Source organism: Carcharodon carcharias, chromosome 1, assembly GCF_017639515.1.
Source record: "Carcharodon carcharias isolate sCarCar2 chromosome 1, sCarCar2.pri, whole genome shotgun sequence".
In the NCBI taxonomy this organism is placed as follows: Eukaryota; Metazoa; Chordata; class Chondrichthyes; order Lamniformes; family Lamnidae; genus Carcharodon; species Carcharodon carcharias.
In genome coordinates this window covers 153,937,625-153,961,666 of record NC_054467.1, presented here as the reverse complement: position 1 = coordinate 153,961,666, position 24,042 = coordinate 153,937,625, and the positions used below count along the sequence as shown (strand labels likewise).

General features: G+C 41.0%; 1 protein-coding gene across 1 annotated transcript; it reads right to left on the bottom strand.

The window, feature by feature from the left end:
- Positions 1 to 371: 371 nt before the first annotated feature.
- Positions 372 to 19,091, bottom strand: srd5a3 (steroid 5 alpha-reductase 3). Its single transcript, XM_041196069.1, has 5 exons — positions 18,871 to 19,091; positions 15,763 to 15,914; positions 14,655 to 14,846; positions 4,929 to 5,060; positions 372 to 1,304 (listed from the first exon to the last, which is right to left on the bottom strand). The coding sequence occupies exons 1-5, from the start codon at positions 19,074 to 19,076 to the stop codon at positions 1,045 to 1,047; spliced, it is 942 nt and encodes a 313-aa protein (XP_041052003.1). The 5' UTR covers positions 19,077 to 19,091; the 3' UTR covers positions 372 to 1,044.
- Positions 19,092 to 24,042: the final 4,951 nt, after the last annotated feature.

Sequence of the window (24,042 nt, the reverse complement as noted above, 5' to 3'; positions counted from 1 at the left end):
TTTGTTCTTTGCAGGAGTAAGATGGAAACTAGTGATCAGTGTAGAACAAGGGAGTGGAGGTAGTGGAAAGAAAAAATGCTTCAAGATTGCTTTAGGGGCAAGAAAAACAGGCATGAATGAGGTGGAAAGAAGCAGTGACAGGGAAATACCACTCAGAGAAAGAAAATAAAAGCAACGTGTGGGAATTATCAGGCATTATAGAGCTCAGGGGGCTAGTGTAGTAGAGTCCACTACCACAATTCCATGCATCTTGTACAGAGCTGGGTATTCTCAATGGGAGGCAAGTATAATTAAGTTTATTTCTAAAAGGCAAATATTACAGAAAACGACACCAGGAGTAAGTGTGACACTTGAAGGAAATATACACTGTATGAGAGTTTTAATATATTTATTTTATAGCAATGCAGCTATAATTATCATAAACATTTAGTCATTAAGTCACAATCATAGTACAGACATTGTTATACAAAAACTATTTGGAGCATTTAGACAACATACTGTCATCATGCACTGATAATTGCATTGCTGTAATCATTATAGATATTACAAAAATATACATTGTACAGAATTACAGCAAAACTGTATATGATCTGGAAGATCATATATGTATGATCTGAGAAGAAGGCTGTTGATGGAACTGAATGGTCTGTTCTCATTCCACACTTTTGTTTGGTAACAACATCATAGTTAAGAAAAGCAAGAGAGCTACTGGGGCCTCTAACACTAAGGCTCAACTGAAAAAATCTTAATGCAATGAAAAGCTCTTTTAAAACTACTTCTTTTGAAGACTTGCCTTCATATGAAAGTTTAGCTTGTCAATTATAGCAATATTTTCCTTAAAGTCCACTATTGCACAAATTCAGGCATTTAAAAAAAATCCAATTCATCAATGACAAAGTTCTATTTCAGTAAAGGATTAACTGACAGAAAGAACGTACGATGAGTTTTAAGCTGACTTCAGTGAATTTCATATCATCAAATACAATACAATAACAGGAGATGCATCAAAATATGTAAACTATAGTACTGTATATGAAAATAGTATTAATATATAAAAGGTATTAATGCTTTCCGATTTTTTGGGTATGTGTCAAACTTTTTCACATAGAATTCATGGCATAAAATGGCCATCATTGCATGGCTAAACAACACATACAACACAACACACCACCAAGTAAGGTGTCGTCCTTCAAAGGTCACACTTATAGCAAGGTAGATCAGCAGTTCAGCCAAGTAATGTGGGCAGGAAACTACATCAAACCAGTCACCATAGGGGATGCTATGCCTGAAGTTAATCACTTCACCTGTATATTAACAACAGAAACAGTTCATTATGCAGGTAAAGTACATCAAATAAATCTTAGTACAGCTCATTGTTTAGCATGTAAATTTCAATTTGAAAATTATTCCAAACACCATGATAATTGCTTCATAACTTTACCGTCATCAAAGGGGAAATGAAAAGTAACATACATTGAGACAAGTTGCTTTTTGGAAAGAAAAATCTCTAACGAATATCTTCTGGCAGAGGTTCTGAGTGAAAAACTTAATAGATTTTTGATTGTCTGAGTACAGAATATATGCCATGGTATTTGGGGAAAGTAAAGAGCTTATTACCTTCGGAAAGCTGGATTTCTACATCCTACAAAAAGTACTTTTGCAAATTTCTACTGAATATCCACGTCTATTCAGTTAAAACTGATGAAAATACAACATTTGATACCAAATAACGGCAAATCTCAATGACCTAATTAAACTCCCTCATTACTACACAGAAGTTACTTTCACTAAATCTCCTCCTGTGGCTACATTGTCTGTCTATTAGTTTCCATAGCTAGGCAGCAAATATGCTTGTACTTCAACTTTCCATACCAGGTAGTAGAATGTGGTTTCCTGAGCACTGAATTTCTTATTATGCCCATACCATTAGGATAAAATGCCCAGTGAAAGTTGGACATCTTTGTATTGTTAGGAGAGACAATCAAAAATCACAGAGGCTGAATCAATCTGGGCATACTCTAGCTAGTGCTCTGCATATGTCCTAAAATATGAGCCTTTCCTGTATACATTACTCAGCCAACAAAACTCTTGGGATATAAAAGAAAGATAAAATCTTTACCAAAAAAAAATAATTAAGTAAATAGAACAGAGATGGCAGGGCAGGCAATGTGTTGCAGCTGCAGCATGTGGGAGCTGATGGATGCCAGTGTAATCCACGGTGACCACCTCTGCAGCAAGTGTTGGCTGCTCAAGGAACTTTGGCCCAGAGTTGATGAGCTACAGTCCGAGTTACGGACAATGTGACACATCAGGGAGGGGGAGAGTTACCTGGGCACTGTGTTTCAGGAGGCAGTCATGCCACTTAGACTAATTACATCAAATTTTATCCATGGTCAGGGACAGGAGGGTGTGACTGTGAGTGAGGCAGGTATGGGGATCCAAAAATTTAGCTTTGGAGGTACGAGGTTCTTGCTCCCGGTGTGGATGAGGGCACAGGAGGATGAGCAAACTGACATAGCACCGTGGTACAAAGCACCATTCAAGTGGGGGAGAAGAGAAATGTAGTAGTAATAGGGGATAGCATAGTTAGGGGAATAGATACTGTTCTCTGCAGCAAAGACAGAGTCCCGAAGGCTGTGTTGTCTACCTGGTGCCAAGGTTAAGGACATTTCTTCTGGGTTGGAGAGGAACTTGAAGTGGGAGGGGAAGGATCTAATTGTTGTGGTCCATGTAGACCAATGACATAGGTAGGACTAGGAAAGGGTTCCCCTGAGGGACTACAAGCAGCTTGGGGTTAAATTAAAAAGGTAATAATCTCTGGATTACTACCTGGGCCATGTCCAAATTGGCGTAGGGTAAATAAGATTAGAGAGGTAAATGCATGGCTCAAAGATCAGTGTGGGAGAAAGGAGTTCCAATTCATGGAGCACTGGCACCAGTACTGGGGAAGAAGAGAGCTGCTCCGTTGTGACGGGCTTCGTTTGAACCATGCTGGAACCATTGTCCTGGCAAATCGTATAACTGGGGTTGTAGATAGGAATTTAAACTAATTAGTCGGGGGGAGGGTTCAATTGAAGGGAAGTTTAAAGAAAATCAACAAGAAACGAGAGCAATGCTGCAGGTTAGTGAAGAGGTGAATGATAATCAAAGTGTGACAGGAAGGTGCAGAAAATATAAACAGAAGAGTGCCTCAGAAATTAGAACCAGAATGAATAATAATGGTAAAAAGTCAAAGCTTTAGGCTCTTTATCTGAATGCACACAGCGTTTGTAACAAGCTAGATGAGGTGACGGCACAAATAGAAATATATGGCTATGACTTGACAGCTATTACAGAGATGTGGTTGCAGGATGACCATGTTAGGACTTTATTCATTAGAGTTTCAAAGTATAAGGGGTGATCTTACTGAAATGTACAAGATTCTGAGGGGACTTGACAGGGTAGATGTTGAGATGATGTTTTCACTAGTGGGGGAATCTCGAACTAGGGGACATAGTTACAGAATAAGGGGGCACTCATTTAAAACTGAGATGCAAAGGAATTTCTCCTCTCAGGAGGGTAGTGAATGTTTGGAATTCTCTATCCCAGAGAGTTGTGGAAGTTAGAACTGAAAGCATTTAAAGAGGAGGTAGATAGATTTTTGAAATATTGGGGAGTTGAGGGCTATGAGGAGCTGGCACGAAAGAGGAGTGGAGGCGTGGGGCAGATCAGCCATGGGGGGAGGGCAGAAACAAAAACAGAATTACCTGGAAAAACTCAGCAGGTCTGGCAGCATCGGCAGAGAAGAAGAGTTTACGTTTCAAGTCCTCATGACCCTTCAACAGAACTAAGTTTGTTCTGTCGAAGGGTCATGAGGACTCGAAATGTCAACTCTTTTCTTCTCCGCCGATGCTGCCAGACCTGCTGAGTTTTTCCAGGTAATTCTGTTTTTGTTTTGGATTTCCAGCATCCAGTTTTTTGTTTTTATGGGGGGAGGGCAGGTTTGAAGGGCCAAATGGCCTTTTTTTTTAAAACAAAATTGAATTTCGACCTTGGGAGAACTTTATCTTCAGAAATCAACATTTCAGCTGTAGCCCAGCACAGAAACTCCCTTGACTTATTTAGTTTTAATTGAATTTATATTATCATCTAATTCTCCCATTCCTCTTTGGCTTAAGGCACAAAATAATGTGATATTATGTGATAGGGGCCAGAAGGTCAGGTTCAATTTGTCCTCTGTGTCAATTTAACAGATCTTAGCCTGGGCATAAAGTGGACACTATAATTAGACTGTGTCACAGGATTGGTTGGATTTCCACTGCTGATTCAGTGATGGTTGCTGGAAAATGTCCATGAATAAATATTGGATGATAGGATCACTCAGCTGTGATGCTCTTTACAGTAGGATAGCCCACTAACACTTAATGTTTATGTTCACACATGAAGAATAGCACATGGACAAGGTCCTGGGTATAAAACTATGAATCAGTGAATTGAAGGATGAAATTAGTGAGGAAAAGTAACCTTCCAGTTAATAACTGAAACTAAGCTGTTTCTTCACCTTTCGATCTGTCAGATCAAATGAATAATTATTGCAAGCATCACTACAACATCGGTAACATTACATTTTACAAGATGTTTGTTAAATAGCATTCTTCATGTTATATTGATGAACTGAAATTTAAAGCATTTTTATGATTATTAAATAACAGGTGTTCATTAGAGCAATCATTACTGAATTTACAGAATGTAAAACAACCTTGCTTTTTTAAAATTATTCATTCATGGGATGTGAGCGTCACTGGCTAGGCCTGCATTTATTGCCCATCCCTAATTGCTCTTAAGAAGGTGTTGGTGAGCTGCCTTCTTGAGCCACTTGCAATGTTATGGATGAGCAGGCAGGTTCACACTCATTTCTCGTTGACAGAAAAATTGTGTAATGTTCTTACCCAATTTGTTCTTCCTAAGATTGGCCAGTATCACATGACTCTTGTGGTGGTGAACTGTCGCCCAGAAAAACAGCATTACTCCAGCTGCATGGTACCACTTCCCTTGTGCAAGCAGGTCTCGAATAGTGTACACTAAACAAGGAGGTAAAAGAATGATTAAAATAGCAAATCACATTCGACCATTTTATTTTAGGTTGCATCCATACTGTAGCGTTGGGGAAGAAAAGCTGTTCAATTGGTAACTATCAATTTACTAGCTAAGTACCCATTTGAATGCATAAAAGATAAAACAGTGAATTGGTTGCTCAAAGGAGTAAAAGAGAAAACAGGAGAGACAAGTACCAAAATAAAACTAAGATAAAAGCAAAAAACTGCGGATGCTAGAAATCCAAAACAAAAACAAAATTAGCTGGAAAAACTCAGCAGATCTGGTAGCATCTGCGGAGAGGAACACAGTTTCGAGTCCGTATGACTCTTCAACGGAACTAAGGAAAAATAGAAAAGAGGTGAAATATAAGCTTGTTAAGGGAGGGGGGGGGGGGTGGGGAGGGGGTAGAGGGCAAGTGATAGGTGGAGACAACCAAAAGATGTCATAGACAAAAAGGACAAAGAGGTGCTGAAGCTGGTGGTATTATCTAAGGAATGTGATAATAAAAGGTACATATAGCTCTAGTGCGGGTGGGGTGGGGGGGTGGGGGGGGGGGAGAAAGGGATCGAAATAGGCTAAAAGGCAGAGATAAAACAATGGATGGAAATACATTTAAAAATAATGGAAATAGTTGGGAAAAGAAAAATCTATATAAATTATTGGAAAAAAGGGGGATGGGAAAGGGGGTGGGAACAGAGGAGAGAGTTCACGATCTAAAATTGTTGAACTCAATATTCAGTCCAGAAGGCTGTAAAGTGCCTAGTCGGAAGATGAGGTGCTGTTCCTCAGTTTGCGTTGAGCTTCACTGGAACATTGCAGCAGGCCAAGGACAGACATGTGGGCATGAGAGCAGGGTGGAGTGTTGAAATGGCAAGTGACAGGGAGGTCTGGGTCATGCTTGCGGACAGACCAAAATAAAACTGTTGGAAGAAGCCAGTCTTAGTCTTTATCTTTATTTCAAGCAGGTATTAGGATTTTATCAGTGGTAACAGAAAATGGTTCCTGCTTGTAGTAAAAGATTGGAAACTAAATTTTCTTCAGACAAAAGACTGTATTTGGAGTTAGCTTTGAGAGGAGTGGTTTTGGATTAACTTTGGCTGGCCGAATCAAAACGTAGAGTTTTGGGGGTATGATTACCCACCGATGTTTTCTGAGAGTAAACCCTATGAGCAATGGAACAATGAAGTAACTACGTGGACACTGGTTACGTTCTTACGGAAGAAAAAACAAGGAATGGCCTTGGCACTTTCATTACCATACAAAAGCAAAGTAAGATGCAAAGTATTTTTGGAATTGGAGCCTGAGCATTTGAACACAGATGAAGGTTTGAAAACATTATTAAATTTTATGGATAAGATCTACAAGATGGAAGACTTATTAAGAGAAACTTCTTTAGCCAGAGAATGGTGAATCTATGGAATTCATTGCCACAGAAGGCTGTGGAGGCCAGGTCATTGAGTGTATTTAAGACCAAGATAGATAGGTTCTTGATTGGTAAAGGGATCAAAGGTTACGGGGATAAGGCGGGAGAATGGGGTTGAAAAACCTATCAGCCATGATTGAATGGCAGAGTAGACTGGATGGGCCGAATGGCCTAATTTCTGCTCCTATGTCTTATGGTCTTAAGTACTTACAAAACTTGGCCAGGTTTTGTCAAATTTAGAAAGTGGAGGATAGTTCCATAGAAGATTATATAATAGAATTCAGTAGACTATATGCAAGATTGGGGAATTTCTAGACAGAACTTTTGCAATCAGTGCTGGCATTTAAATTACTAGACTGTGCCAAGGTATCGAGTATGGATAGACTTCTAGTTTTGACAAGAGATAAATTTGCAGAAAGACACACACTGCTAGGAAAGATGACAGAAGCGCTAAAAAATTCCTTGGAAAACATTCCTCTCCGACAGCACTCATGGCGCAAATGAGTCATTTGGCAGTAAAACAGAAAATGGAGAATACAATGTTAACGGAATGGCTAGAAGTAGGGCGCAGGTGTCAGTATGAAAGGAGATTTGTAACTAGAAACAATGAGGACAGAGACACCTTTGACAATTATGGCAGGAGAAAAGAATTGGGGATGTACAACAAAAGGATGAACCCCAGAAATGACCACCAGGGTGTGGTCAATTGGTCTTTTGCGATTCAAAATACCATTATGCAATGAACAATATAATGTGTTCAAAATTAAACATGGGACAGAAGACTCTGGAGATGATGATGGAGATATTGACCAAAAAGAGGGCTTTGTATTAGTTACAAGAAGTTTCAGCCCCGTGTTGAATATCTTGGTTGCAGAATTTTTTAAACTGTGCAGTGCTAGGTAGTGGATGCACATCTACAGTCTGTGGAATAGACTGATTAAGATGCAAACAAAAACAAAAATTGCTGGAAAAACTCAGGTCTGGCAACATTGGTGGAGAGAAAGACAGAGTTAACGTTTCAAGTTCGTATGACTTTTCTTCAGAACTAAAGAGAAGTGAAAATGTGGTGAAATATACACTGCTTAAGGGGGGTGGGACAGGTGAAGCTGGATAGAAGGCCAGTGATAGGTGGAGGCAAAGGAGAGATTGCAAAAGATGTCATAAACAAAAGGTCGAAGGGGTGTCGACGGTGGTGATACTGGCTAAAGGAGGTGCTAACGGTGAAAATGCTAACTCGACTGCTTAAATTTCAAGGACTGGAATAAGGTTAAGGAATTTGAGAGTTTCACCAGTTTTAGATTTGGAGATGATAAAACCCTAAATTCTTTAAAAAGGGTATTGATTCCCTGTAACATAGCTGGAGTCAATCATTTCATCAATATGGACACAATGTCTCACAAAATACCGTTACCATTGGCCATTGAGGAAGAAAGTGCAAATGAAGCTAGACATGGAGAACGACAAGGCTCTTGTATCTGGAAAACCTGTGGATTTGCAATTTACGCAATCTAGACACTCTTGGATTCCTTTAATGAAACCTAACTTTTCTACTAAGGAGATTAAAAAGTGTTATTAGCGTCAGGGGCTAGGAATTTGGAAGACAAAAAGCTAATTGCGTTAAAATTGCATCGGCAGTTTGCCCACCATTCTTCGCAAAGGTTAAAAATTTTGCTAAGGGATGCAGGAATAAGGGATGGAGAGTACACTAATGTTATAGAGGAGATAAGCGATAGGTGTGATATACGTAAGAAATATAGAAGGACACCATCACAGCCCATAGTGAGTCTACCCTTAGTGAGGGATTTCAATGAAGTTGTGGTGATGGATTTAAAGGTGTGGGATAAAGAAAAAAACATTTTTATTTTACATTTCGTAGATTTGGCCACAAGGTTTAGCCAGTCGGCAATTATACACAGTAAAGAAATTAAAATAATTGTGGCTCAGGTAATGGAAAAGTGGATTGGGACCACCAGCAAAATTCTTCAATGATAATGGAGGGTGGGGGGGATATGTGCAAAAACATGAATACCCAGCAGAAAGCCCTTTTAGAAACTGAAAGGAATCAATCAATCAGCGATAGATGAGATGCTTCGTAAAATATTGGCAGATAGACCGAGCTGTAAATTAACATCTGCTCTACCATGGGTTGTTCATGCCAAGAATTCACTGCAGATGGTTGGGGGCTATAGTCCATATCAGCTGGTTTTTGGTAGAAACCCCAAAATTCCTTCAGTTCTTAGTGATCATCTCCCAGCTTGGGAGGAAACTACGATTAGCTCTACCTTTTCTGAACGTTTAAACGCACTACACGCAGGTAGAAGAGCATTCCTTAAAACTGAAGTTTCAGAAAGAATTTAGCGAGCTCTAAGACACATGGCCATCAGAAATGATTTCTAATAGGGAGACATGGTATACTATAAAAGAGAAGGACTTAATGAGTGGAAAGGTCCAGGAAAGTTTACAGGTAAAGATGATAAAAGAGTCATTTTACAGCATGGGAACCAGACTATTCAGGTACACTCATTGAGGTTAGTTGGCACGGATTACAAATTTGCGGGTCAGGAAAGGGTTGTAGGAAGGGATGAGAAACCACGTACTTCTCATACCCAAATGTTACATGACTGAGGACCAGGCTGCTGAGGCTGACAGGATATCTGAAGATGGACACAGTAATTCTGGCGAACAAGATGAAGCAATTTGTCCAAGTGGGCAACTGCCAAAAGCTGGCACTAAAGTTACATTTCTGCCAGAAGTGGCTAGTCAATGGAGGGATGCAACAATTGTTAGTAGAGCAGGGAAGGCCACTGAAAAATATAAAAACTGGTTAAATGTATGTGATAAAGGGCAGGAGGTTAGGCCTATGGATGGGGAATATGAAGTACAAAAATGGAAGACACAAAAACGCAGTATCAGTTCAAACAGTGGGTCTGGGAGTGAACATGCCTCTAGGAAGAGATCATGAATGATTGAAAGAACATCTATAAATGGTAGAGGGAGATCAAGCAGTAACAGTCCAGAGTGTGATGGAAGGCAGCATAGAGGGCATAGCTTAATAAGGTCAAGGAATATGACACAGACTAGTTTTGCTACAAGGAGCAGAAGCCCATGTGATCGAGACGTCTTAGTAGCTTTAAACAAATTAGGTGACAAATTAATAAAGGATGCCGAACTATAGTTGGAAAGAGTTTGGAGTATACACAGAGGTGCCAGATAGGGGACAACCAGCTCTATCTCACAGATGGAAATGCACGGAAAGGGTGCTTCAGGTGCTGATAGGACTTATAAAGCTAAAGCCAGGCTTGTGGCACGAGGTTTTCAAGAAAAATTGGGTGACCAGGATATACCCACAGCAGGAAAAGTTATTCAGAAGATCTTCTTGGCTCTGTTCGTTACAAATGCTTGGGAATGCAAGTCAATTGATATTAATGCTGCCCTTTTGCAAGGATACCAACGTCAAAGGGAAGTTTTCCTCTGTCCGCCGAAAGAGGCGCCAAATGCAGGAGGGACACTCTAGAAGCTAAATAAATGCATATACAGTTTAAAATGATGCCTCCAAAGTTTGGTACTTCTCAGTGAGGTCAGTTTTGTTAAAGTTGGGCTATCTTCAGTTGGAAGCAGACCTGGCAATGTTTTGTTGGCACCATGGAGGGAAACTTGCAGGCATCTTTACGATGCACGTAGACGATTTTTTTGTGCGGTGGTAGTAGTGAATTTGAAATGGTTATCCATAATGGGGTTCAGAACGGAGTTCAAAATTGGAATTCAGGCTTCTTGTGTGTTTAAATACATTGGATTGGAAATTGGGCAGAGTGGATCACAAGTCACTCTACATCAGCAATCCTGCTTGGAGAATGTCAATCCCATTGCAACTAGTTATGGTAGGGCCTCCCAGAAAGATACAGCAGCTTCTGAAACAGAAAAAGAGGAACCCAGGAGTCTAATTAGGCAACTCATTTGGCTAGGCAAACAAAAGGCTGAATGTCAGTTTTGACGTTTTGGAATTGAGCACTAAAATGAATGATCCCAAGGTTGAAGAAACAATTCAAGTAAGCAAAACATTAACAAAATTAAAAATGGAGCAGTGTGTTTTGAAATTCCCATCTTGGGTGATCTTAGAAAAACGACACTGTTTAGTGACGCGTCGTATGCAAATCTATGATGGATTTTTCAGTGAGGGAGGATTTATAATATTTCTCAATGGAGGGAAAGATAAACGTTGTCCTTTGGCATGGGAGACTAAAGATACGATGAGTTGTAAAAAGTACGTCGGCAACGGGGACTCTCGCTCTTGTTGAGGCTGTAGATATGGCATTCTTCATATCAAAGATGCTGGCAGAAATTTTAAATGGAAACGGGTATTCGGGAACGGTACCTATCAAATGTCCTACAGACAAGAAGTCACTTTGGAAAAAAGTGTTCACTCTACCAAGTGGGTTAACGAAAAGAGATTGCAAATTAACATTGAAAGCTTAAAACAGATGCTAGAGAATAAGGAGATTGCCATGATCAAATGGATTAATAGTAGCTACCAATTGTCCAACTGCTTCAAGAAAAGAGAAGCGAGCTCCAAAAAGTTATTGGAGATCCTCAAAGGGGGATGTCTTTTAATTTGAGAAGACCTAAAAGGAATATTCTTTTTGTGTGGACATTTCTACACATGTTTTGTTTTAAAGAAGTGGGAGGAAGGCGGAGTTACTGAATGGAAAAATACATCGATAATTTTGTTATGGAAAAGATCGATCTTTATTTATTTTTGCTATTTATACTTAAGGTTTACTTTCATCTTAAGAAGAAGGGAATCTGTTGGGGAAGGGAACAGTTAACTCACAAGAAGTTCAATTGGTAATTATCAGTTAACTAGCCAAGTACCCATTTGAATGCATAAAAGAGAAAACAGGTGAGACAAGTTCTCTGCAGAGTTTTATGCACCAAAATAAAATTCTGTTGGGAGAAGCCAGTCTTAGTCTTTATCTTTACCAGATTTTGGGACTTTATCATGCAGCAAACAAATTCAGACTCATGGTATAATTGGACACAATGAAACCTATCCACTAACCAGGCAGAATCAGCTCCCTAATATTAAAACTTTGAAAGAAAAAGTTTATAAAGTGTCTAAACTTTATATGTTTAAAGTGTAGATATAACCAGTGCGAATTCAAATGGCTTCCTGAAAGGGTTCACACATATCTTGGATTTAGTGTGCTCAAGAATCAGATCAGGACATGGCACTACGTTACACTGCACTTCCATATTGATGTCCACCCAAAATTAAAATAGCAGCAATTTATTTATATGAATTCATGTGATGTGTGCATCACTGACTATGCCAGCATTTATTGCCCGTCCCTTATTGCCCTCAAAAAGGTGGTGGCGAGCATAACTTCATCCTTAATTTAAACACTGCACTTCACATCCTGATTTGCAACTTCAACTAAGCACAAAGAAGCAAGGACAAACAGAATAACATCTCAGTATGATACAGCACAGAGAACTGTGACAGCTTATCGTATCTGTTCTGGATGTTTTAGTCCCACGACACTGCTCTTTCACCATAGCCTGGTAAAATGTTCCCCTTAAAATATCTGTCCAACTCCCTTTTAAAAGTTATTACTTAATTTAATTTGACTATCCTTGCAGGCAGTGCATTCAATATCATGACTCGCTGCAAATTAAGAATTCTCATCTCACCTCTGATTCTTTTGCCAATTGTCTTAAATCTGTGACCTTTTACCAACCATTTTGCCACTGCAAAGAGATTATAATTTTGAACATCTCTATGAAATCTCCCCATAACATTCTCTTACAACTTCGATGTCTCTAGTTTCTTCACGTAACTCAAGTGTTGCAAGCCTGGTATCATTTAGTAAATTTCTCCTTCATTCTCTTGAAGGCCTTAACATCCTTCTTAAAATGCGGTAGCCAGAATTGAACACAATACTTGGCTGGCAACTAACCTCAAAAAGTTTAGCGTGCTCTTACACCTCTATTAATAAAGCCTAAGATCCTATGTGCTTTTAACAACCAGCTCAACTTGACTTCCCACCTTCAGATTTTTGTATATGTACAGACCAGATGTGTCTCTGTTACTTCACACCTTTTGAATTATACCATTTTGTTCATATTACCTCTCCACATTCTTCCTAAAATGCATTACTCCACAATTCTCTGCATTAAATTGCATGTCATCTTTCCCAGTGTGTCCAAGTCCTCCTGGAGTCTGTTACTATCCTTCTCACAATTTACTGCATTTCTCAGTTTAATGTTATCTGCAAACTTTGAAATTATGTGCTGCACACTAAATCCAAGTCAAATATCAAAAAGGGCAGTGGTCCGAATGCAGACTCCTGGAGAACACCAGTGTGTAATTCCCTCCTATCTGAGAAACAACTTTTCACCACTACTCTCTGCTTTCTGTATCATAGCTACTTTGTATCCATGCTGCTCCTGCCCTTTAATCCCATGGGTTTCTACTTTGCCAACAAGTTTATTATGTGGTACCTTATCAAATGCCTTTTGAAATTCCATATATACAGAATCAACCATATTATTTTAATTGACCCTCTCCATTACTCCAAAGAACTAAAGGGATAAAGACTGATAGAGTGATGCTGGTATAACAGTAAGCGGCTGCTATGCTGTAGAATTATTCCGCAGGGATCGTTCCCTCCGGGACACCCTGGTCCACTCCTCCATCACCCCCTACACCTCGATTCCCACGGCATCTTTTCATGCAACCACAGAAGGTGCAACACCTGCCCCTTTACTTCCCCCCCTCCTCACCGTCCAAGGGCCCAAACACTACTTTCAAGTGAAGAAGCACTTCACTTGCACTTCCCTTAATTTGGTCTACTGCATTCGCTGCTCCCAATGGGGTCTCCTCTACATTGGACAGAACAAATGCAGACTGGATGACGGCTTTGCGGAACACCTTTGGTCTGTCCGCAAGCATGACCTAGACCTCCCCGTCGCTTGCCATTTCAACACACCACCCTGCTCTCATGCCCACATGTCTATCCTTGGCCTGTTGCAATGTTCCAGTGAAGCTCAACACAAACTGGAGGAACAGCACCTCATCTTCCGACTAGGCACTTTACAGTCTTCTGGTCTGAATATTGAGTTCAACAATTTCAGATCATGAACTCTCTCCTCCATCCTCACCCCCTTTCCGATCCCTCTTTTTCCAATAATTTATAATTTCTTTACAACTATATATTTTTTCCTTTTCCCTCCTATTTTTAAATTTATTTCGATCTATTGTTTCATCTCCACCTTTTAGCCCATTTTGACCCCTTCCCCCCACCCCACCCCACCCGCACTAGGGCCATCTGCCACTATGTTGCTTCCCTTAATGTCTCCATTAGCACATCCTTTAGATAATATCACCACTATCAACACCCCTTTGTCCTTTTGTCTATGACATCTTTGGCAATCTCTTCTTGGCCTCCACCTATCACTGGCCCCATATCGAGCTCTCCTGTCCCACCCCCTTCTACCAGCTTATATTTCATCTCATTTCCATATGGCTTAGTTCTGAAGGGACATATGGACTTGAAACATCAACTGTATCCCTCTCTGCAGATGCTGTCAGACCTGCTGAGTTTTTCCAGGTATTTTTGTTTTTACGCTGTAGAATTATTTCAGTCTTGCTCAGGACATATAGTTAAGTGGAAAATGCAAGAGAGGTTATAAATTGGATTAATTAGTGGCATTATAGGATACCAAATCATCAACAGGCACCTGTACCCAATAGAATACCATAGAGTGTATCCTTGCTACTTACAAAAATTCTTTATTACAAATAATACAAAGCTACTTCAAATCAAAATGCAGATTTACTGGTGAAAGCAGAAGCAGTGTTTACCAAGGAAGAGGACTTTACCAAAGCTAAGGTAAATAAGGAGGCTGCCAGGATATTGGACAACATAAAAAATACAAAGAGGCACAAGAAAGACTGGCAGTACTTAATGATTTGAACTTTGGGTGCAGGGCACAATTTGGAGATTTGCAGATAACACAATAAGTAGAAGCATTGTAAACAATGAGGAAAATAATAAATAGCTTCAAGCGGATATAGACAGGTGAGCAGGTGGCAGACAAAATTCAATGCAGAAAAGCTATCCACATACATACTTAAATTATGTATATAAAAACTTACCTTTGGTCCCAAGAACGGGTCCTTCACAATGCACCGTTAAACCAACAAGCACATAATAAACCAAACCCCAGCAATATTGTATGGGGTGAACAACTCCATTTGAAAACACAGAGGTAAAGAGGCATTCTATAAGACGTCGAACAGCCTGCATACACAACATCATTTGAACCAACAGAATGGACAGTTCATCACCTGAGAAAGAAACATAAGGCTATTAAAAAAACTTGCAGGTTTAAAATATACGCCAGTAACTGTCCCTAGCCTTGTTCATATTTGTCAAATAGTGTGTTTGCTTTGGCTCAGTAGTAGCACTCTTGTCTCTTAAAGCAAAAAGTCAAATGCCCCAATTGAGGCTTGAGCAGAACTCAAGTGCAGTGCTGAGAGATTGCTGTATTGTCAGAGGTACCAGATAAGATGTGAAACCGAGACCAGTTCAATCCTCTTAGGTAGACATTAAATGATTCTTGATACCAGTCGAAGAGAGTTCTCCCTGGATAAATTTTGACCAGGTCACAATCAAAATCACTAACAGATCATCAAAACAAGGTTGTGTGACCCTGCTATGCGCTATTTGGTGACTGCATTTCTCTACATTACAATAGTAACTATGCTTCAAAAGTACTTCAATGCTCGTGAAGTACTTTGGGAGGTCCTGAGGTTGTGAAAGGCACAATAAATGTAAGTTCTTTCCTTCTTATTGTGTAATACTTTGGATTGGAAATTGGTTACAAGATTCAATGTTATCACAGTTGAAAAGTGGTGCAATACTTCATTTCTTTATTCCTATATAAATAAGTCAAAATGTTTGCTTAAAATATTACTCCAATGAAATTACATTGCAGCATAAAGATAAGCTTCCTTAATGAGGACTGGATAAATTATACTAATTCTAATTGCGATATCCAATTCCAATAATTAATTCTATTCTGCATTTACCCTACAGATCTCCCCCATTCTTCTGGTTTCCTGAGTGCAAGAATTGAGAACCTTATTTACAAAAGGCTTTAACTTATTCATTACCACCCAGTGTTGTCAATGCACTGTTGCTTTTAGAATCAGCCTGATACTGTTTAATTTGTGCAGTAACAAGAAGTACTTTAATACTTGCCAGAGGTTAAGTGCAATACATTTCCACAAAGCAAGCTGAGCAGCCTTTGAAGCCAGGTTGGGAATGGGTAGCCCAAAAAGAGACTTCGACAAGTAATTCCAAGTAGAAGAGCATTCCAGATCACTGAAACCACATAGAAATGAGCAAACCACCTATAGAAAACATAATAGAGCAAAGTCATTCTGTTAACTGTAATTATATCCAAAAGAAAAACATTTTATGACAATTTCTGAGCTTACATAGTATCAGATGTTAAGAGCTAGGAATGGAATATTTTCTGCTTTTTACACCTGATATCAGGAACAAATTCCCAAAGGTCATCCTACAGCACAGATTCAATGCAGAATAGTATCACTTGCTCTAATACAGCAAGTTAGTTTAGACTCAAACTCTCATTCATCAGTTAGGCTGTTTTGTTCCAATTTCCACTGTCATTCTTACAGGTCTGCATCAGTGAAACTGCCAATTTAGAGTCAAGAGTGTCACAATGTGATTACTTTTGTGCTGTAACACCAGAAAACAGACTGAGGCTGCTTGATCTTTGTATGTTTAGGACTCTTGCAGCAGCATATTTTATTGCATCATTAAGGCTCATAGGGAGGAGAATTCCTTTTGAGATGTCACTTCTATTACAATACAATTTTCCACTTTTGAACACAGTACCTTCGGGTCAGGTACAACACAATATCTGAAGCTTAAAGTAGGCCTATTTATATTGCAGACTTCTTCAGGACATATTTCTGTAATGTAGCGTGAAGGTCTGAGTTCTGTGAAAACTTGGTCATTTACACAGGAAGGTAAGATTCCACAGTACCAGATAACAGAAATCAGTGTACATCCTAGCACAATTGTACCAAAGTCCACATTCATAACTTTAGCTTCCTGGCCTCTATTTTCCTCCTAAAGCCCATGGAAATAAAGTGTTGATCTGGAGAGCCAATAGATCCACTGGCAGCTAGAAATGATGGCGCTTATGGAATCCATCATTTTATGTGGGCCTTGAAACTTGTGAAGTTAGCGTTGCCATCTTGAATTTATTGTTTTACCTTCAGAAGCATATTCTAATGAATGAGATATAAAGACACTTCTACTTTACTCTTTGTAACTGCATCACAAAGGGACATCCCATTTGTATCAATACTAGATTTTTCTGCTTCCTAAACAAGCTGTGTTTTTGACATTTGTGTACTATTCAAAACGGAATACAGGCAATTTTACCCCCATACTCACTGGGAACTGAAATGGGTCCATTCTAGAATCCTTACTACCGTCACAAGAAAATTTCATCCCATAGTCTGAGGGAGATTGAAACCCAGAAAAATGAACAGTATGCTAACTTATTAAACTAACTAGTCATCTATGACAATGTGTTACTGATTCTTGTCTTAGAATCAATCTAATAATTGTGAATAAAACCAAAATATTGCAGATGCTGGAAATCTGAAATAAAAACAGAAATTGCTGGAAAAACTCAGCAGGTTTGGCAACATCTGTAGAGTGAGAAACAGTTAATGTTTCGAGTCTGTGTGACCTCTTCAGAGCTCTGTAGAGTCATATGGGCTTGAAACATTAATTCTAATAATTGTGAAACTATTCAGTACTGCTATGCCCTGTACAACATTGATTTCAACAGAACAAAAATCAGGCAGGTTCTACAGAAGACACAGAGTATTATCATACAGATAGCAAGTTGAAAACCAATGTCTGTGTTTACAACTAATAGCACTTTATCAAGCGAAAAGAACCTGTGTAATTATCCAGGAAACTAGGTATTGGACAGATTAAAGTAGCACCAGCAGTCAGATAAAAATCTTAATAGAGTGTCAAATTGAAATGGTCAGTAGTGTGGCTATAATCACCTGGTGAAATTCCCCATTATCTGAGTTTTCTACATACTTCTCACTCACTCACTTTTCCAGAACCGCTTTGTCCAATTCAGCGTCACAGGGAGGTGGAGCCTATCCTGAAAGGCAATGGGCGCTAGGCAGGGTATACCCAGGATGGGACGCCAGTCCATCATAGGGCACGCACACACTAAGGGGCAATTTACCACAGCCAATCCATCTAACCAGCACATCTTTGGATGGCGGGAGGAAACCGGAGCACCCAGCAGAAACCCACATGGACATGGGGAACGTGCAAACTCAACACAGGGACACACCCAAGGTCAGAATAAACCCAAGTCCCTAGAGCTGTGAGGTGGCAGCAACGCTAGCCAGTGCACCGCCCTCTACATACTTCCTATTAAATTTTAAGTCAATTTTTAGTTAATTTTAAGTTTGCTGATCTATCACACCATTAGAAAGTGTCCCAACTGTATGTTTCAAAACCAACATTTACCCATTTGCTTTCCCTCCACTTAGCCCAGGCATTTATGCCACAGAACAACCTTCCAATACTTCACCCAATCCATAATTTGCCAGTCTGGCCAGTAAATATTGGTGAGGTATTCAGCCATAGAAGCGACAACCAATCCTGTCCTTGCTACTGTCAACCCATATGGATTTCCAGCACTTGGAACTTGAGATGCCATGAGCAACTGTAGTACCCTTCTTTAAGGCAATATCAGAAATAAGAGTTGCTATTACATATGAATCAAAGACCTGTAAAAAGACTTGCATTGATATAGCCCCATTCACAGTTTCAGGGCAACCCAAAGCACTTTACAGCCAATGAAGTATTTCTTGGAGCGTGGTCATTGTTGTCTTGTAACCATGTAAGCCAATTAGTGCACAGCAAAGACCCACATATAATTTGTGTTAATTAAGTTGCTTTTCTTGAAAATAGTGCCATGAGATCTTAAATGTCTACCCGAGAGGGCAGATGGAGTCTCTCATTAACCTCTCAACCCAGAGAAGACACCACCGACAGTGCAGCACTCCCTCAGTACTGCACTGAAGCACCAGCCTAGATGTTCTCAAGCCTGGAGTGGGACCTATCAGCAGAAACACAACAATGTGAGCTATACTAGGCCAGTGGCATATGCTGACCCTCCGGTCACAACTCAGTCGGAGAAATGCTTCCTGGTGACTCAGTGCCAATGAAGATCCTGAGTTCTGACTTCTATCCATCCCCGCGCTGCCACTGCCGCTGGCTTCAGCCTTTTACCTCTTCGGGAGATCCAGGTGCTGCAGCCAAGGCGGCCGCTGGAAGAAATACTGCTTACTTTTACCATAACGTATGAAATCCTGAAATAAAACCGCGAACATCCCGAAACCTGTCCACACATTGTGAAAGATCACACAAAATAGAAAAACCGCAGCGAAAGCGAGCCAGGCTGAACCGATTAAACCCACTCCTGACCCGGAAAACATCCTGTAATAACAGCTGAGACGGAGCATGCGCAGATCGGGGCCCCAGCTCAGTCAATTACTCCCTGCTCCATTCATCCTGCATCATTCACCATTACCCTATACCGTTCATCCTGCATCATACACTCTACACCATTCACCCTGCATCATTCACTATTAGCCTATACCATTCACCCTGCATCATACACTCCCTACATCATACACTCTACACCATTCACCCTACATCATACACTCCCTACACCATTCACCCTGCATCATTCACCATTAGCCTATACCATTCACCGTGCATCATACACCACACTATTCCCCCTCCATCATTCACCATTACCCTATACCATTCATCCTAGATCATACACCTTACATCATACACTCCCTACACCATTCACCCTGCATCATTCACCATTAGCCTATACCATTCACCCTGCATCATACACCACACTATTCACCCTGCATCATTCACCATTACCCTATACCATTCATCCTACATCATACACCCTACATCATACACTCCCTACACCATTCACCCTGCATCATTCACCATTAGCCTATACCATTCACCCTGCATCATACACCACACTATTCAACCTGCATCATTCACCATTAGCCTATACCATTCACCCTGCATCATACACCACACTATTCACCCTGCATCATTCACCATTACCCTATACCATTCATCCTACATCATATACTCTACACCATTCACCCTGCACCATTCACCCTGCATCATTCACCATTAGCCTATACCATTCACCCTGCATCATACACTTTGCACCATTCACCCTGCGTCATTCACCATTACCCTATACCATTCATCCTACATCATGCACTCTACACCATTCATTTTGCACCATTCACCCTGCATCATACACTCCCTACGCCATTCACCCTGCATCATTCACCATTGCCCTATACCATTTACCCTACATCATTCACCCTACATCATACACTCTACACTATTCACCCTGCATCCTTCACCATTCCCCTATACCATTCATCCTATATCATACATTCTACACTATTCATCTTGCACCATTCACCCTGTATCATACACTCCCTACTTCTTTTATATATTCCCCAAATATAAACAGCTCACTGTTTTTCGCAATGCACTGTGCAATTTTGTAATTTCCTTCTGTGGCTTGATTTTTGCTGATACTTGAGCATTTAAAAATTTACTGCCTTTTTGATTGATTCAATCTCGTCTGCTTCGTTAAGAAAGGTTTCCCCGTGCTTCATTTGAAAAGATCGTTGAACACTTGATGCGCAACAAACAAAACTTTCAAAATGGAAAGCACAGGTAGCAAGGTCCTTCTTTTGAATAAATCCAAATTCATCTGTCTAAGAAGGCAGAAGTGAACGGACATTTAATTTTGCTTTCTTAACAGCTGACATTTTGTCAGATGTGCCCTTCAATTTACAGTGAAAAAAACCACGACAGGCAATGTTAAATTCAGTGTGCTGTTCCACATTACATGATACTGATGTTAGCAGTAAATCAGGACTTAAAAATATCCCAGTAATGAATAAAACAGGCATTTACTATTTAAATTCTATACATCTTTTATTAATACAACATACCTTCTTGGGATAAGTAAATGACGAAATATTTTTTTCTTTAGAACTTTTCATACCATTAATTGGACTAGCAGTGTGAGTGACACTCAAAATCATCTCGCGTGCCACCTTTAGCATGTGTGCCATAGGTTGCCGACTCCTGATCTACACCATGCACATTGCAATATTCCCCATAACCTGCACAGTTCACCATTAACCTATACCATTCACCCTACATCACACATTCTACATCAACCACTCTGCACTATTGACCCTGCATCATTCAGCATTACCCCATGTCATTCACCATACATCATACACTCAACGCCATTTATTTTTTTATTCATTTACTGGACGTGGGCTTCGCTGGCTGGGCCAGCATTTATTGCCCATCCCTAATTGCCCTTGAGAGGGCGGTGGTGAGCTACCCTCTTGAACCGCTGCGTTCCCTGTGGTTTTGGTACACCCACAGCCCTGTTAGGGAGGGAGTTCCAGGATTTTGACCCAGCTATAGTGAAGGAATGGCGATATATTTCCAAGTCAGGATGGTGTGTGGCTTGGAGGGGAACTTCCAGGCGGCGGTGTTCTGTCTATCTATCTGCTGCCCTTGTCCTTCTAGATGGTAGCGGTTGTGGGTTTGGAAGGTGCTGCCTAAGGAGCCTTAGTGAGTTTCTGCAATGCACCTTGTAGATGGTACACACTGCAGCTACTGTGCATCGGTGGTGGAGGGAATGAAAGTTCGTGGATGGGGTGCCAATCAAGCAGGCTGCTTTGGCCTGGACGGTGTCAAGCTTCTTGAGTGTTGTTGGAGCTGCACTCATCCAGGCAAGAGGACAGTATTCCATCACACTCCTGACTTGTGCCTTGTAGATGGTGGACAGGCTTTGGGGAGTCAGGACTTGAGTTATTCTGCACCATATGCCCTGCACCATTCATCTTACACTTTTTAGCATAACCCCATCCCATTCACACGACATCATACACTTTCTACACCATTCACCCTGCACTATTCACCGCATGCCCTATATTATTCACCCTGCACCTTACAAACCAAGTCGTTCATTGGATAAGAAATGGCAGTGACAATCAGTTAGGATTTTACAACTCTTTTAGTTTAACAATTAGGATAGGATTGCCAACCGCAATTAAATGTATTCCTGGAGGACTCATCATATGGATTGCCCCCATGATCCAGCCATTAGTCAGTTATCATATCCATTCTTGTGACACACTGCCTTCCTGTGCCAATTGGAAAGCAAAAAGACTCATTACCCAATTGGATTATGCTTGACCATTAACCGAACAGCCTTTTTCCAATTTTCAATATTTCTTTATCTGGTAAAAAGAATGTTCAAAGAAAATGAAAAAAAACAACCTTTCTTTTAAGGTCCCAATGGTTTTTTCTACAGAGTTGCATACAGCAGTGTCCTGAAGATTGATCTTCAATTCCTGGAGGCTCCAGGCCAATCCTGGCAGGTTGGCAACCCTAAATTAGATGACAAGTCCTTACACAAAAACATATCAATCCTTAAATCATAATTACTCTCCTTTTAAACGAGCATAATTTTTAACATTTCAAATTATAAATTTACAGCAATGATTATAACGTTTCAAATTTTGATAGTGTTTCTTTCACCTACAATGCACTTCATTCCCTCCAGTGCCCACCAGTCACAGAAAGCCAAAATCATACCCGGTAGACACTGTATACTCCCTCTCCAGAGACAGCTGTGTGCAGTCGTAGCTGCAGAAGTGAAGCAGGCAATTGGAGTGGAAACCCCCATCGACTGTGCTTTGCCTGGACCTGTTAATGGCCACCTTGGTCAGGTCTGGGAGCAGGCCAATCAGGGGGTCCTCCAGTCTGCTTGTTCCCGTGCCACTGAATGACCAAACATCAAGACTGGGATTTTCCGTACCCAAACAGGACGGGTGTATTCGATGACGAGATCCGGAAATCTTGTAAGAAAGCCCTAGACACGTTTCCCGGCAACGTAATTCTGGGAAGTGATTGTCTCCTCCCCCTGTCAGTGGCAGGCCATGTTTCTCAACATCAGACATCAGGAACTTAATTTGAATACATTTGCATTTCATTATTGTGGCCACACGCCAGAATCACCATCCCCCCATCAGATTTACCACCATCACCATCAAATTTACATCCCAGATCAGCGTGATTTTAGAACGGCATGATTTACAACTGCTTTTAATACACATATACCTGGCAACCTGAACTTCGAGGGGAACTCGGAGGTGAGCGCACATAATGTTGCATAGCACTTACAATTATCCCAATGCAAGGAAGTGGCTCTGCGGATTCAGGGTGGTCACAGGCAATTCTCTATAGCGGCTTCTTGGTTGTTGACTTGTGGTGCCGGGTCTAGGTCATCAGTGCCAGAGAGAAGGGAACTTCGGGACAGAGCAACAGTGCCAGGCGGGGCAGGTTCCTGGCAGCACAGACTGAAGGTGGCACACTAACACTTCTGGTAGGGAGGTGTGGGGGAGGAAAACAACCAGGCAAATACAAAAGCATGTCAAAGATGAGCACTGTTCCGCAGCTGAGACCGTCTAACTTGGGCCCAATTGACAAGCTTGGAGTCAGGCTGGTCAAACAATTGTGCCCACCCAAGCAGCACTAAGTCCTGATGGTGCCAATGATTGCTCCTGTATTGTTAATCCCTTGTGTGCAGACTTCAAAATCGAATGAGTGCTATGATGCTGCAGAACCATTGGGTGACTGGGCAGGCTTGAGGATCACCTTGGGAAAGATGGCCATGGGACACTGACAGAGGGGTGTGCTCCTAATCCCCTGCATTTTGTTTAAGTGGACATTGAAAATTCACCCTCATGGACCAGGTAAACCATGAAGCCTGAGTGCAGGTTAGGTCAATGCCTGTGCCTGAAATGAGTGCTCAGGGCGCAGTCAAGTGGCCGAAGCTGTCACCACTTGGTCATGTGGTGTGAGGCAGTGTGTTAGTCAGCCATCATGAGCACTAAACGCTAGGCATCCATGCAGTGGCCTGGACTCTCTGACATGTGTAAAGAGATCTTGAGAGTTAGTTGCAGGTGATGACTTGACCAAGAGTGATCCTTAGGAGACAATTGCTGACTCTCACATCTCTCTCTTTGATAGTGCAGTGAAGAGACCATCAGGAAGATGGAGGCTAGTGATCTCATTGTCTACCTCATTGCAAATAGGCAGGGAGGAAGATGGAAGAATGCGACACAGACGCCTGGCTTGCCAAAGAGAGGAGCAGAACCTTCAAGGCCAAGGGGCAGCAGGGCCTCCTCCGCCTGCAGAGGATGAATCCCAGAGAGCTGTCATTCGTAGGCACCTCACTAGACCCAGGGTCTAGACACGCCACATGTGCTACCTGCAGATGAGCGAGAACCACTGCGCATGTCAAGGGAACTG